The following is a 13,060-nucleotide window of genomic DNA, read 5'->3' on the forward strand; positions in this document are numbered from 1 at the left end:
CCCTAACCATCCCTCTCCACCACTCCTCATGCGTGATCTCTCTCCCTCCCACTCCACCTTTCCCCTAACCACCCCTCTCCACCACTCCTCTTTCTCCTCCACCTTTCCCTAACCCCTCTCCACCACTCCTCATGCGTGATCTCTCTCCTCCACCTTTCCCTAACCACCCCTCTCCACCACTCCTCATGCGTGATCTCTCTTCTCCACCTTTCCCTAACCACCCCTCTCCACCACTCCTCATGCGTGATCTCTCTCCTCCACCTTTCCTCAAGCATCCGTCTCCCTGACAATCTGCGTCCTGCATCCATCCGTCAATCGGTTAGTGGTAAGATGGGGGATATGAAAACAGGCGGGCGGAAAAGAAAAATGAGAGCAAGAGGGAAAGAAAAACAGAAGCAGATTCAATGAGACTTCACTGTGGAGAGGAGGAGTGTGTTTGTGTGTGCTCTATCCCCTCTCTCTCTCTCTGCGCGAGCGTGTGTAAGCGTGTGCATCTCTTCTGGCTCCACTGTTGTTCACTGGCTCCATGGATGAGCTGGGAAGAGGAGGGAGAGCGGAATCAACGGATGCGTCTGGCCAGAGGAGAACGGGAGGACTTTGATCGGCATGCGCGACAAACTGGCGGCGCTGATCATCAGCGTCTCTATCTCCATCACTCCCTTCTCCCCTTCTCTCCCTTTCTCTCTCACGTGCACGCACACTCACACACAGGCTGGATGTCATCTCGCTAGGCTGAACAAGAGGTGCTTAGGCTTGTCATTAGTCGCACAGGGAGATCCAGAGAGTTGAGTGTGTGTGTGAAGTGGGGACACTGAATACACAGAGGTGGCTTTGATTGGCTCGTGGCTTAAATGACTCTCTCACTCTGTGTCACAGTGGACTTACCTCTGGGATCCTGACAACGAAAACGGTCCCTGAGAGAAGGAGAGAGGGCGGGGGGATATTGGAGGAGTGGAGGGGGGAGGTTTCAGGCACAGAGAGGCTGGCATCCAGAGTAACTAGGGACAGAGAAAGAGTGGAGGCGCGGAAGGAAGGGATGCCCTGGGGGTGCATCTTTCTATTCTTCACGCTCTCTTTTCTATCTGGAGTAAGGACTTGGGGGTTGTGAAGGTCTCTGCCTCATGTGCTCTTCCTCTCTCTCTGTCTGTAGGTCTGTCTTAACTCTCTGGGTTGCTTTATTTTGTTCTGTGTCTGTGTTTGTCACTCTTTCTGTGCTGCAGGTGTGTATGCCCCTCCTCTTTCTATCTTTCTCTGTGTGAACTGAATGTGTGATTGTGTTCCTTTTCTAGGTGGAAGTTCAGGGCTCTCATTGCATTGCCTCTCTTTCTCTCTCTCTATGTATGTGTGTGTGTCTCTGTAGGTGTCTGTGTATTGGGGCGTCCTTGGCTGTGGGACCGGAGGGGTCATGATGGACCTAAAGGAGAGTTGTGGCAGTGAGGGGAGCCATGAGAGCTCCAGTCAGCACCCGTCCTCCTGGCAGGCCTTCTCCCACACCAGCACGCTCCACGGCCTGCGCTTCATCTTCCCCTACGGCCGGCCAACACCTCGCCGCCTGCTCTGGGCCGCCGCTCTGCTGGCCTGCCTGGGCCTCCTGGCCCTGGAGAGTGCCGAGCGCCTGGCCTACTTCCTCTCCTACCCCCATGTGACGAGCGTGGATGCCGTGATGTCGGGCAGATTGTTGTTCCCTGCCGTCACCGTGTGCAACCTCAACGCCTACCGCTTCAGCCGCCTGTCCCGTAATGACCTGTACCACGCTGGGGAGCTGCTGGCCCTGCTGGACGTCCACCTGAGGATCCCTGAGCCCCAGCTGGCCGAGCCCCACGTCCTGGCCTTCCTCACAGACAAGGCCAACTTCACCGCCTACAGGCCCAAGCCCTTCAGCATGCGTGAGTTCACCGAGAGGGTGGGCCACGACCTTAAGGAGATGATGCTCTACTGCCGATACCAAGGCCAGGAGTGCAGCCACAAAGACTTCAAAATCGTAAGTCTACTCATAGTCTCCCTGTCTTTGCTCAGGTCTGGCACGGGTCAGATCTGCCACTACTGCAGCGCAGTTGAGTCTCTCACCCAGAAGGCTTTGTCTGTCAAGTGTTAATGTGTGTTCTGTGATATGGTCTACAAATTTTCAAAGACCGGTAGAGGTTTTTTCCCTCTGAGTTGACTTGATGTATATTGGTAGCTGATGCTGTTTTCTCCGATGCTACTGTGCACTGGGTCCCCAGCTGTGTATTTCTCTTGATATTTTTGTACTTCCATCTACAGGTTGTTTTTTAGTGATTGTGTACTGCAAGCACACACTCTGCAGCTGTCCTGCTATTGTTATCTTTATTTCTTCCACAGGATAGCTCTTGGGGTTTTGATAGTCTGTTCTACAGGTCTCTTGATAGTCCCCATACATATGGAATAAGTAGTTTTTCTTTGGGCTGAACACATGTGATGTAATTTCAGATTTCATGGAATGATGAGCTCTTGTTACCCAGTTACTGCTTTTGTTACCCAGTTACAGCTGTTGTTGCCCAGTTACAACTCTAGTTGGCCAGTTACTACTGTTGTTGCCCAGTTACAACTCTAGTTGGCCAGTTACAGCTGTTGTTGCCCAGTTACAACTCTAGTTGGCCAGTTACTACTGTTGTTGCCCAGTTACTGCTCTTGTTACCCAGTTACAGCTGTTGTTGCCCAGTTACTACTGTTGTTGCCCAGTTACTGCTCTTGTTACCCAGTTACAGCTGTTGTTGCCCAGTTACAACTCTAGTTGGCCAGTTACTACTGTTGTTGCCCAGTTACTGCTCTTGTTACCCAGTTACAGCTGTTGTTGCCCAGTTACAACTCTAGTTGGCCAGTTACTACTGTTGTTGCCCAGTTACTGCTCTTGTTACCCAGTTACAGCTGTTGTTGCCCAGTTACAACTCTAGTTGGCCAGTTACTACTGTTGTTGCCCAGTTACTGCTCTTGTTACCCAGTTACAGCTGTTGTTGCCCAGTTACAACTCTAGTTGGCCAGTTACTACTGTTGTTGCCCAGTTACTGCTCTTGTTACCCAGTTACAGCTGTTGTTGTCCAGTTACAACTCTAGTTGGCCAGTTACAGCTGTTGTTGCCCAGTTACAACTCTAGTTGGCCAGTTACTACTGTTGTTGCCCAGTTACAACTCTAGTTGGCCAGTTACAGCTGTTGTTGCCCAGTTACAACTCTAGTTGGCCAGTTACTACTGTTGTTGCCCAGTTACTGCTCTTGTTACCCAGTTACAGCTGTTGTTGCCCAGTTACAACTCTAGTTGGCCAGTTACAGCTGTTGTTGCCCAGTTACAACTCTAGTTGGCCAGTTACAGCTGTTGTTGCCCAGTTACAACTCTAGTTGGCCAGTTACAGCTGTTGTTGCCCAGTTACAACTCTAGTTGGCCAGTTACTACTGTTGTTGCCCAGTTACTGCTCTTGTTACCCAGTTACAGCTGTTGTTGCCCAGTTACAACTCTAGTTGGCCAGTTACTACTGTTGTTGCCCAGTTACTGCTCTTGTTACCCAGTTACAGCTGTTGTTGCCCAGTTACAACTCTAGTTGGCCAGTTACTACTGTTGTTGCCCAGTTACTGCTCTTGTTACCCAGTTACAGCTGTTGTTGCCCAGTTACAACTCTAGTTGGCCAGTTACTACTGTTGTTGCCCAGTTACTGCTCTTGTTACCCAGTTACAGCTGTTGTTGCCCAGTTACAACTCTAGTTGGCCAGTTACAACTGTTGTTGCCCAGTTACTGCTCTTGTTGCCCAGTTACAGCTGTTGTTGTCCAGTTACAACCAGTTACAGCTGTTGTTGCCCAGTTACAACTCTAGTTGGCCAGTTACTACTGTTGTTGCCCAGTTACTGCTCTTGTTACCCAGTTACAGCTGTTGTTGCCCAGTTACAACTCTAGTTGGCCAGTTGTTGTTGCCCAGTTACTGCTCTTGTTACCCAGTTACAGCTGTTGTTGCCCAGTTACAACTAGTTGGCCTACTTGTTGCCCAGTTACTGCTCTTGTTACCCAGTTTACAGCTGTTGGCCAGTTACAGCTGTTGTTGCCCAGTTACAACTCTAGTTGGCCAGTTACAGCTGTTGTTGCCCAGTTACAACTCTAGTTGGCCAGTTCTTGTTGCCCAGTTACAACTCTAGTTGGCCAGTTACTACTGTTGTTGCCCAGTTACTGCTCTTGTTACCCAGTTACAGCTGTTGTTGCCCAGTTACAACTCTAGTTGGCCAGTTACTACTGTTGTTGCCCAGTTACTGCTCTTGTTACCCAGTTACAGCTGTTGTTGCCCAGTTACAACTCTAATTGGCCAGTTACTACTGTTGTTGCCCAGTTACTGCTCTTGTTACCCAGTTACAGCTGTTGTTGCCCAGTTACAACTCTAGTTGGCCAGTTACTACTGTTGTTGCCCAGTTACTGCTCTTGTTACCCAGTTACAGCTGTTGTTGCCCAGTTATAGTTCAGTTCTTGTGCTCTTGTTACCCAGTTACACAGCTCTAGTTGGCCAGTTACAACTGTTGTTGCCCAGTTACTGCTCTTGTTACCCAGTTACAGCTGTTGTTGCCCAGTTACAACTCTAGTTGGCCAGTTACAACTGTTGTTGCCCAGTTACTGCTCTTGTTACCCAGTTACAGCTGTTGTTGCCCAGTTACAACTCTAGTTGGCCAGTTACTACTGTTGTTGCCCAGTTACAACTCTAGTTGGCCAGTTACAGCTGTTGTTGCCCAGTTACATCTCTTGTTGGCCAGTTACAGCTGTTGTTGCCCAGTTACTGCTCTTGTTACCCAGTTACAGCTGTTGTTGCCCAGTTACAGCTGTTGTTGCCCAGTTACAACTGTAGTTGGCCAGTTACAACTGTTGTTGCCCAGTTACTGCTCTTGTTACCCAGTTACAGCTGTTGTTGCCCAGCTACAGCTGTTGTTGCCCAGTTATTTCTCTTGTCCACATACAGCTCTAGTTGGCCAGTTACATCTCTTGTTGGCCAGTTACAGCTGTTGTTGCCCAGTTACTGCTGTTGTTGCCCAGTTATTTCTCTTGTCCACATACAGCTCTAGTTGACCAGTTACATCTCTTGTTGGCCAGTTACAGCTGTTGTTGCCCAGTCACTGCTGTTGTTGCCCAGTTATTTCTCTTGTCCACATACAGCTCTAGTTGGCCAGTTACATCTCTTGTTGGCCAGTTACAGCTGTTGTTGCCCAGTTACAGCTGTTGTTGCCCAGTTACTGCTCTTGTCCACATACATCTCTAGTTGCCCAGGGACATCTCTAGTTGCCCAGGGACATCTCTAGTTGCCCAGGGACATCTCTAGTTGCCCAGGGACATCTCTAGTTGCCCAGGGACAGCTCTTTTTCACCAGTAACAGCTCTTGTTGACCAGTTACTGCTCTTGTCCACACACAGGTCTAGTTGGCCAGTTACAGCTTTTGTGGCCCAGTTATAGCTCTTGTTGCTCGGTTACAGCTCTTGCCCAGCTACAGTTTGTAGCCCACAAGTTCTCCAGACCATGCACAGGCTGTAGTATATGTACAGGTTGCTGCTAATGAGTTTTCCTCAGTGCTTTTTGTCTTGTAGCCATAGAGCCGTAGCACACACACAGGCCCTGCTGTAGACATGCCTTTAGGCTCTGATCTGCTTTGATGAGCTTCCCTTTGAGGAGTGTAATCATTCTTGTCATTAAAGGAGAATATCTCTGTCTAAACTAGCATACGGGCAGCTTGTAGATCGTCTGAGTTGAGGCTTCCAGGTCGCCCAGTTTTGTAGTCACAGATGGATTCATATCTTGGTTTTTCATCTCGGGACACACTCACTGTCACTGCACAAAGACTAACTGGCAAGGCAACAGTGATGTGTAATGTAATAGCTTCCCTGGTATTATTGGGGTGGTCTCAGTGACTCATGTATAATTCTGTCAGGAATTAGTCATTCTTCAATGGTGAATCTGTAACCTGGTAATCTTTTGGGAATCTCTGTTTGGACAATATGTAATTTCCTGTTAACTCTGTTGGATCCTTTAAGAGCGTCTGCTAAATGACTTAAATGTAAATGTAATGTAAATGTAAATATTGACCTAAGAATGCTCTGAAGTCAAACGTGCTAGTCCCTGTAGTGATTTATGTACTAGTGGCGTTTCTTCAAATCAAGTTGTATTGGTTACATACACATATTTAGCACATGTTATTGCGGATTTAGCGAAATGCTTGTGTTCCTAGCTACAATAGTGCAGTAATATCTAACAGTTCACAACAATACATACAAATCTAAAGTAAAAGAATAGAGTTAAGAAATACAGTACTGGTCAAAAGTGAGGACACACCTACTCATTCTAGTGTGTTTCTTTATTTGTACTGTTGTTGACATTGTAGAATAATAATGAAGACATCAAAACTATAAAATAACACATATGGAATCATGTAGTAACCAAAAAAGTGTTAAACAAATCAAAATATATTTTATATATTTTATATTTCTTCAAAGTAGCCACCCTTTGCCTTGATGACAACCTTGCACAGTCTTGAAGGAGGAGCACTTGTTGGCTACTTTACTTTGACTCTGCAGTCCAAATCATCCCAAACCAGCTCAATTGGGTTAAGGTCAGGTGATGGTGGATGCCAGGTCATCTGATCCAGCACTCCATCCCTCTCGTTCTTGGTCAAATAGCCCTTACACAGCCTGGAGGTGTGTTGGGTCATCGTGGAAAAATATATTTTGATTTGTTTAACACTTTTTTAGTTACGACATGATTCCATATGTGGTATTTCAAAGTTTTGATGTCTTCACTATTATTCTACAATGTAGAAAAATGTAAAAAATAAAGCAAAAACCTTGAATGAATAGGTGTGTCCAAACTTTTGACAGGTACTGTATAGAAATATTTGGACGAACAATGTCGGAGTGGCATTGACTAATGTACAGAAGAATAGAATACAGTATATACATATGAATTGAGTAAGACAGGATGTAAACATTATTAAGGTGACTGGTGTTCTATTATTAAAGTGGCCAGTGATTCCATGTCTATGCATATAGGGCAGCAGCCTCTAATGTGCAGGGTTGAGTAAAAGAGTGGTTGCTGGCTAGTGATAGCCGGCTAGTCTGATGGCCTTGAGACAGAAGCTGTTTTTCAGTCTCTCGGTCCCAGCTTTGATGCACCTTTGCCTTCTGGATGGTAGCGGGATGAACAGGCCGTGGCTTGGGTAGTTGATGTCCTTGATGATCTTTTTGGCCTTCCTGTGACATCGGGTGCTGTAGGTGTGCTGGAGGGCAGGCCATGTGCCCCCGGTGATGCGTTGGGCAGACCGCACCACCCTCTGGAGAGCCCTGCGGTTGCGGGCAGTGCAGTTACCGTACCAGACGGTGATACAGCCCGACAGGATGCTCTCAATTGTGCAACTGTAAAACTTTGTGAGGGTCTTAGGGACCAAGCCAAATTTCTTCAGCCTCCTGAGGTTGAAGAGATGCTGTTGCGCCTTCTTCACCACACTGTCTGTGTGGCTGGACCATTTCAGATCGTTGTGATGTGTACGCTGAGGAACTTGAAGCTTTTTACCTTCTCCACTGCGATTTGTTGACGTTGAGGGAGAAGTTATTTTCCTCACACCACTCTGACAGGGCCCTCACTTCCTCTCTGTAGATGGCTCGTCATTGTTGGTAATCAGGCCTACAACTGCTGTGTCTTCTGCAAACTTGATGATTGAGTTGGAGGCATGCGTGGCCACGCAGTCATGGGTGAAGAGGGAGTACAGGAGGGGGCTGAGCAGGCACCCTTGTGGGGCCCCTTTGATGAGGATCAGCGACGTGGAGGTGCTGTTTCCTACCTTCACCACCTGGGGGCGGGATAGGGCAGTGTGCAGTGCGATGGCATCGTCTGGATCTATTGGGTATGTATGCAAATTGAAGTGGGTCTAGGGTGTCGGGTAAGTGAGAGGTGAAATTAATCTTAACTTGCCTCTCAAAGCACTTCATGATGATAGAAGGGAGAGTTACTTAGTTAGTCATTTAGTTCAGTTACCTTTGCTTTCTTGGGTACAGGATCAATGGTGGACATCTTGGAGCAAGTGGGGACAGCAGTCTGGGATAGGGAGAGATTGAATATATCCGTAAACACTCTAGCCAGCTGGTCTACACATGCTCTGAGGACGCAGCTAAGGAGACCGTCTGGCCCAGCAGCCTTAACCTGTAGTGACACCCCATCCCGTGAACGGGGCCGTTGTCATCATCTGACACTATTTAGCGTAACGCAACAGACATAAATCTTCCTAGAAAATATTCCTATTCATGAAAATCACAAGTGAAATATATTGGAACACAACTTAGCCTTTTGTTAATCACCCTGTCATCTCAGATTTTCAAAATATGCTTTACAGCCAACACTAGACAAGCATTTGTGTAAGTTTATCATAGCCTAGTATAGCATTATGCCTTGCTAGCAGCAGGCAACCTTGTCACGGAAATAGGAAAAGCAATCAAATTAAATCGTTTACCCTTGATGAACTTCGGATGTTTTCACTCACGAGACTCCCAGGTAGACAGCCAAAGTTCATTTTTTCCCAAAATATTATTTTTGTAGGCGAAATAGCTCCATTTGTTCTTCACGTTTGACTGAGAAATCGGCCGGAAATTACGGTCACCACAACGCTGAAAAATATTCCAAATTAGCTCCATAATATCAACAGAAACATGGCAAATGTTGTTTAGAATCCATCATCAAGGTGTTTTTCTAATATCTATTCGATTATATATCCGTCGGGACAATTCCTTTTTCTCTAGGACCGATTGGAGTAATGGCTACCTCTATTATATGCGAGAATCTCTCTCGGAGCCACCATGTGACCACTTACACAATGTGGCCGCCTACGGCTATTCTTCAACAGAAATGCGTAAAACTACGTCACAATGCTGTAGACACCTTGGGGAATACGTAGAAAGCGTAAGCTCGTGGATGGTACTTTCACAGCTGAATAGGGAGTCATTGGAACGCAGCGCTTTCAAAACCTGGGGCACTTCCGGATTGGATTTTTCTCAGGCTTTCGCCTGCAACATCAGTTCTGTTATACTCACAGACAATATCTTTACAGTTTTGGAAACGTTAGTGTTTTCTATCCAAAGCTGTCTATTATATGCATATTCTAGCATCTTTTCCTGACAAAATATCCCGTTCAAAACGGGAACGTTTTTTTATCAAATATGAAAATACTGCCCCCTAACACCAAGAGGGAAGGGTTAACAAGCTGAAATGTCTTACTCACGTCAGCTACAGAGAAGGAGAGACCACAGTCCTTGGGAGCGTGCCGTGTCAGGTGGCACTGTGTTATCCTCAAAGCTGGCAAAGAAGGCATTTAGCTTGTCCAGGAGGAAGACGTCAGTGTCCGCAACGTGGCTGATTTTCCCTTTGTAATCTGTGATTGTCTGTGGACCCGGCCACTTACATCTTGTCTCTGAACCATTGAATTGCGACCCCACTTTGTCTCTGTACTGACGTTCGGCCTGTTTGATTGCCTTACGGAGGGAATAACTACTCTGTTTGTATTCGACCATATTCCCAGTCAACTTGCCATGGTTAAATGCAGTGGTTCGCGCTTTCAGTTTTGCGCGAATGCTGCCATCTATCCACGATTTCTGATTTGGGTAGGTTTTAATGGTCACAGTGGGCACAACATCTGCTATACACTTCCTGATGAACTCAGTGTATACATCAATGTTATTCTCAGAGGCTACACGGAACATATCCCAGTCTGCGTGATCAAAACAATCTTGAAGCATGGATTCTGATTGGTCAGACCAGCATTGAATAGACCTTAGCACGGGTACCTCCTGTTTGAGTTTCTGCCTATAGGGAGGTATGAGCAAAATGGAGCGTCACGGCTCCTCCTCTGCAGTGCAGGGGGCGGTTCCTCCTGCAGGCAGAGGAGGGTCGTTAGTGATTGGAGTCACCTGGGCTCAGGGTATTTAAACTGCTGCTTCACTAATCTCTCTCTCTCTCTCTCTGCTCCTCCAGGCATGATCCTGTTTTGTTTGTCCCTTTGTAGTTTTGCATAGTTTTCACTCAGTCATTCACACACACAGATTCATGCATCCCTGCACTGTACATTTCAAATCAAATGAAATTTTATTTGTCACATACACATGGTTAGCAGATGTTAATGCGAGTGTAGCGAAATGCTTGTGCTTCTAGTTCCAACAATGCAGTAATAACCAACAAGTAATCTAGCTAACAATTCCAAAACTACTACCTTATAGACACAAGTGTAAGGGGATAAAGAATATGTACATAAAGATATATGAATGAGTGATGGTACAGAGCGGCATAGGCAAGATACAGTAGATGGTATTGAGTACAGTATATACATATGAGATGAGTATGTAAACAAAGTGGCATAGTTAAAGTGGCTAGTGATACATGTATTACATAAAGATGCAGTAGATGATATAGAGTACAGTATATACGTATACATATGAGATGAATAATGTAGGGTATGTAAACATTATATTAGGTAGCATTGTTTAAAGTGGCTGGTGATATATTTTACATAATTACCCATCAATTCCCATTATTAAAGTGGCTGGAGTTGAGTCAGTGTGTTGGCAGCAGCCACTCAATGTTAGTGGTGGCTGCTTAACAGTCTGATGGCCTTGAGATAGAAGCTGTTTTTCAGTCTCTCAGTCCCAGCTTTGATGCACCTGTACTGACCTCGCCTTCTGGATGATAGCGGGGTGAACAGGCAGTGGCTTGGGTGGTTGTTGTCCTTGAAGATCTTTATGGCCTGGTGTAGGTGTCCTGGAGGGCAGGTAGTTTGCCCCCGGTGATGCGTTGTGCAGACCTCACGACCCTCTGGAGAGCCTTACGGTTGTGGGCGGAGCAGTTGCCGTACCAGGCGGTGATACAGCCCGACAGGATGCTCTCGATTGTGCATCTGTAGAAGTTTGTGAGTGCTTTTGGTGACAAGCCAAATTTCTTCAGCCTCCTGAGGTTGAAGAGGCGCTGCTGCGCCTTCTTCACAAGGCTGTCTGTGTGGGTGGACCAATTCAGTTTGTCTGTGATGTGTACGCCGAGGAACTTAAAACTTACTACCCTCTCCACTACTGTTCCATCGATGTGGATAGGGGGGTGTTCCCTCTGCTGTTTCCTGAAGTCCACAATCATCTCCTTAGTTTTGTTGACGTTGAGTGTGAGGTTATTTTCCTGACACCACACTCCGAGGGCCCTCACCTCCTCCCTGTAGGCCGTCTCGCCGTTGTTGGTAATCAAGCCTACCACTGTTGTGTCGTCCGCAAACTTGATGATTGAGTTGGAGGCGTGCGTGGCCACGCAGTCGTGGGTGAACAGGGAGTACAGGAGAGGGCTCAGAACGCACCCTTGTGGGGCCCCAGTGTTGAGGATCAGCGGGGTGGAGATGTTGTTGCCTACCCTCACCACCTGGGGGCAGCCCGTCAGGAAGTCCAGTACCCAGTTGCACAGGGCGGGGTCGAGACCGAGGGTCTCGAGCTTGATGACGAGCCTGGAGGGCACTATGGTGTTAAATGCAGAGCTGTAGTCGATGAACAGCTTTCTCACATAGTTATTCCTCTTGTCCAGATGGGTTAGGGCAGTGTGCAGTGTGGTTGAGATTGCATCGTCTGTGGATATGTGGGTTCCAGTTTGGCTGTGACTATAACCGAAGATAATTATCTTGGGAGGTAATACGGTCGGCATTTGATTCTGAGGTATTCTAGGTCGGATGAACAAAAGGACTTGAGTTCCTGTACGTTATCACAATCACACCATGAGTAGTTAATCATGAAACATACACCACCTCCTTTCTTCTTCCCGGAGAGTTCTTTATTCCTGTCTGCGCAATGTACTGAGAACCCAGCTGGCTGTATGGACGGGGACAGTATATCCGGAGAGAGCCATGATTCCGTGAAACAGAGTATATTACACTCCCTGATGTCTCTCTGGAAGGAGATCCTCGCCCTGTCCTTCTGTAGCTCAGTTGGTAGAGCATGGCGCTTGTAACGCCAGGGTAGTGGGTTCGATTCCCGGGACCACCCATACGTAGAATGTATGCACACATGACTGTAAGTCGCTTTGGATAAAAGCGTCTGCTAAATGGCATATATTATTATTATTATTATAGCTTGTCTACTTTATTGTCCAGCGACTGAACATATGCGAGTAATATACTCTCAGTGGCTTTTGAGTTATTCTTGTCTTGTGACTCTCAGTTGACCTGTGTCAGGGAGAATGTTGGAGCTTGGAGCCTAAGATTTTCATTGTACCCTGCAATCACACCTGCAACCCTGTACATGTGACTGTTAAACACTCTGAATCTGAATCATGTTGACAGTCTACAAGAGAATGCACTGTCATCTCTGCCCACTGCCTGTTTCCTTTGTCTCTCTCTTTCTCTTTCCATTCTCCCCCTTCCTTTGTCAGATTATTTTTTTTCCTTCTACCAAGGCAAAAAGATTCACAGAAATAGAAACACACAGACACTGGAGCATTACCATGACACAACAGGGACCAGAGTTTGAGTGACATTGTGATGAATGACCGCAGGGAGGATTGTGGGAACATGGGCGTCAGTGTGATGTGACGGATGGAACTGGAACAGAATAGAATACCACACAAAAGAGAAAGCACAAATGTGTTTTTCCATTCTAGTCATCGTGTCAATGGGTATTTGTGTACATTTGAAATGTATTTACACATGTGAATAACAGATTGCATTTGTGTGAGCGTCAAATTCTAAATGTAAATACATTTGAATATTTGAAAAGTCTGTGTAGCCTATATGTGAGGCTGGAGCCGTGTGTGTGTGTGTGTGTGTGTGTGTGTGTGTGTGTGTGTGTGTGTGTGTGTGTGTGTGTGTGTGTGTGTGTGTGTGTGTGTGTGTGTGTGTGTGTGTGTGTGTGTGTGTGTGTGTGTGTGTGTGCGATTAACTGTAAAGGTCTGTGTGTTTATGTGTTTATAATGTGTGAATGTGATTCAGATTGTGTTAAGTAATGCTCCCCCTGTGTGACTATTACAGCCCTGATTAAACACTGATTGATCACAGTGACAGGCTACATCAGTGTCTGCCAGACTGAATG

General features: G+C 46.6%; 1 protein-coding gene across 1 annotated transcript in view; it reads left to right on the top strand.

Moving 5' to 3' along the window:
• The first annotated feature begins 247 nt into the window (after positions 1-247).
• LOC118374456 (acid-sensing ion channel 2-like) overlaps positions 248-13,060 on the top strand; it is a 509,104-nt gene continuing 496,291 nt past the window's right edge. Inside the window, exons 1-2 of the mRNA XM_052491568.1 lie at positions 248-743; positions 1,361-1,981. Coding sequence (XP_052347528.1) covers positions 1,406-1,981 — 576 coding nt within the window. The 5' untranslated portion in view covers positions 248-743; positions 1,361-1,405. The remainder of the gene's footprint in view (positions 744-1,360; positions 1,982-13,060) is intronic.

Source organism: Oncorhynchus keta, chromosome 32 (assembly GCF_023373465.1).
Source record: "Oncorhynchus keta strain PuntledgeMale-10-30-2019 chromosome 32, Oket_V2, whole genome shotgun sequence".
Classification (NCBI taxonomy): Eukaryota; Metazoa; Chordata; class Actinopteri; order Salmoniformes; family Salmonidae; genus Oncorhynchus; species Oncorhynchus keta.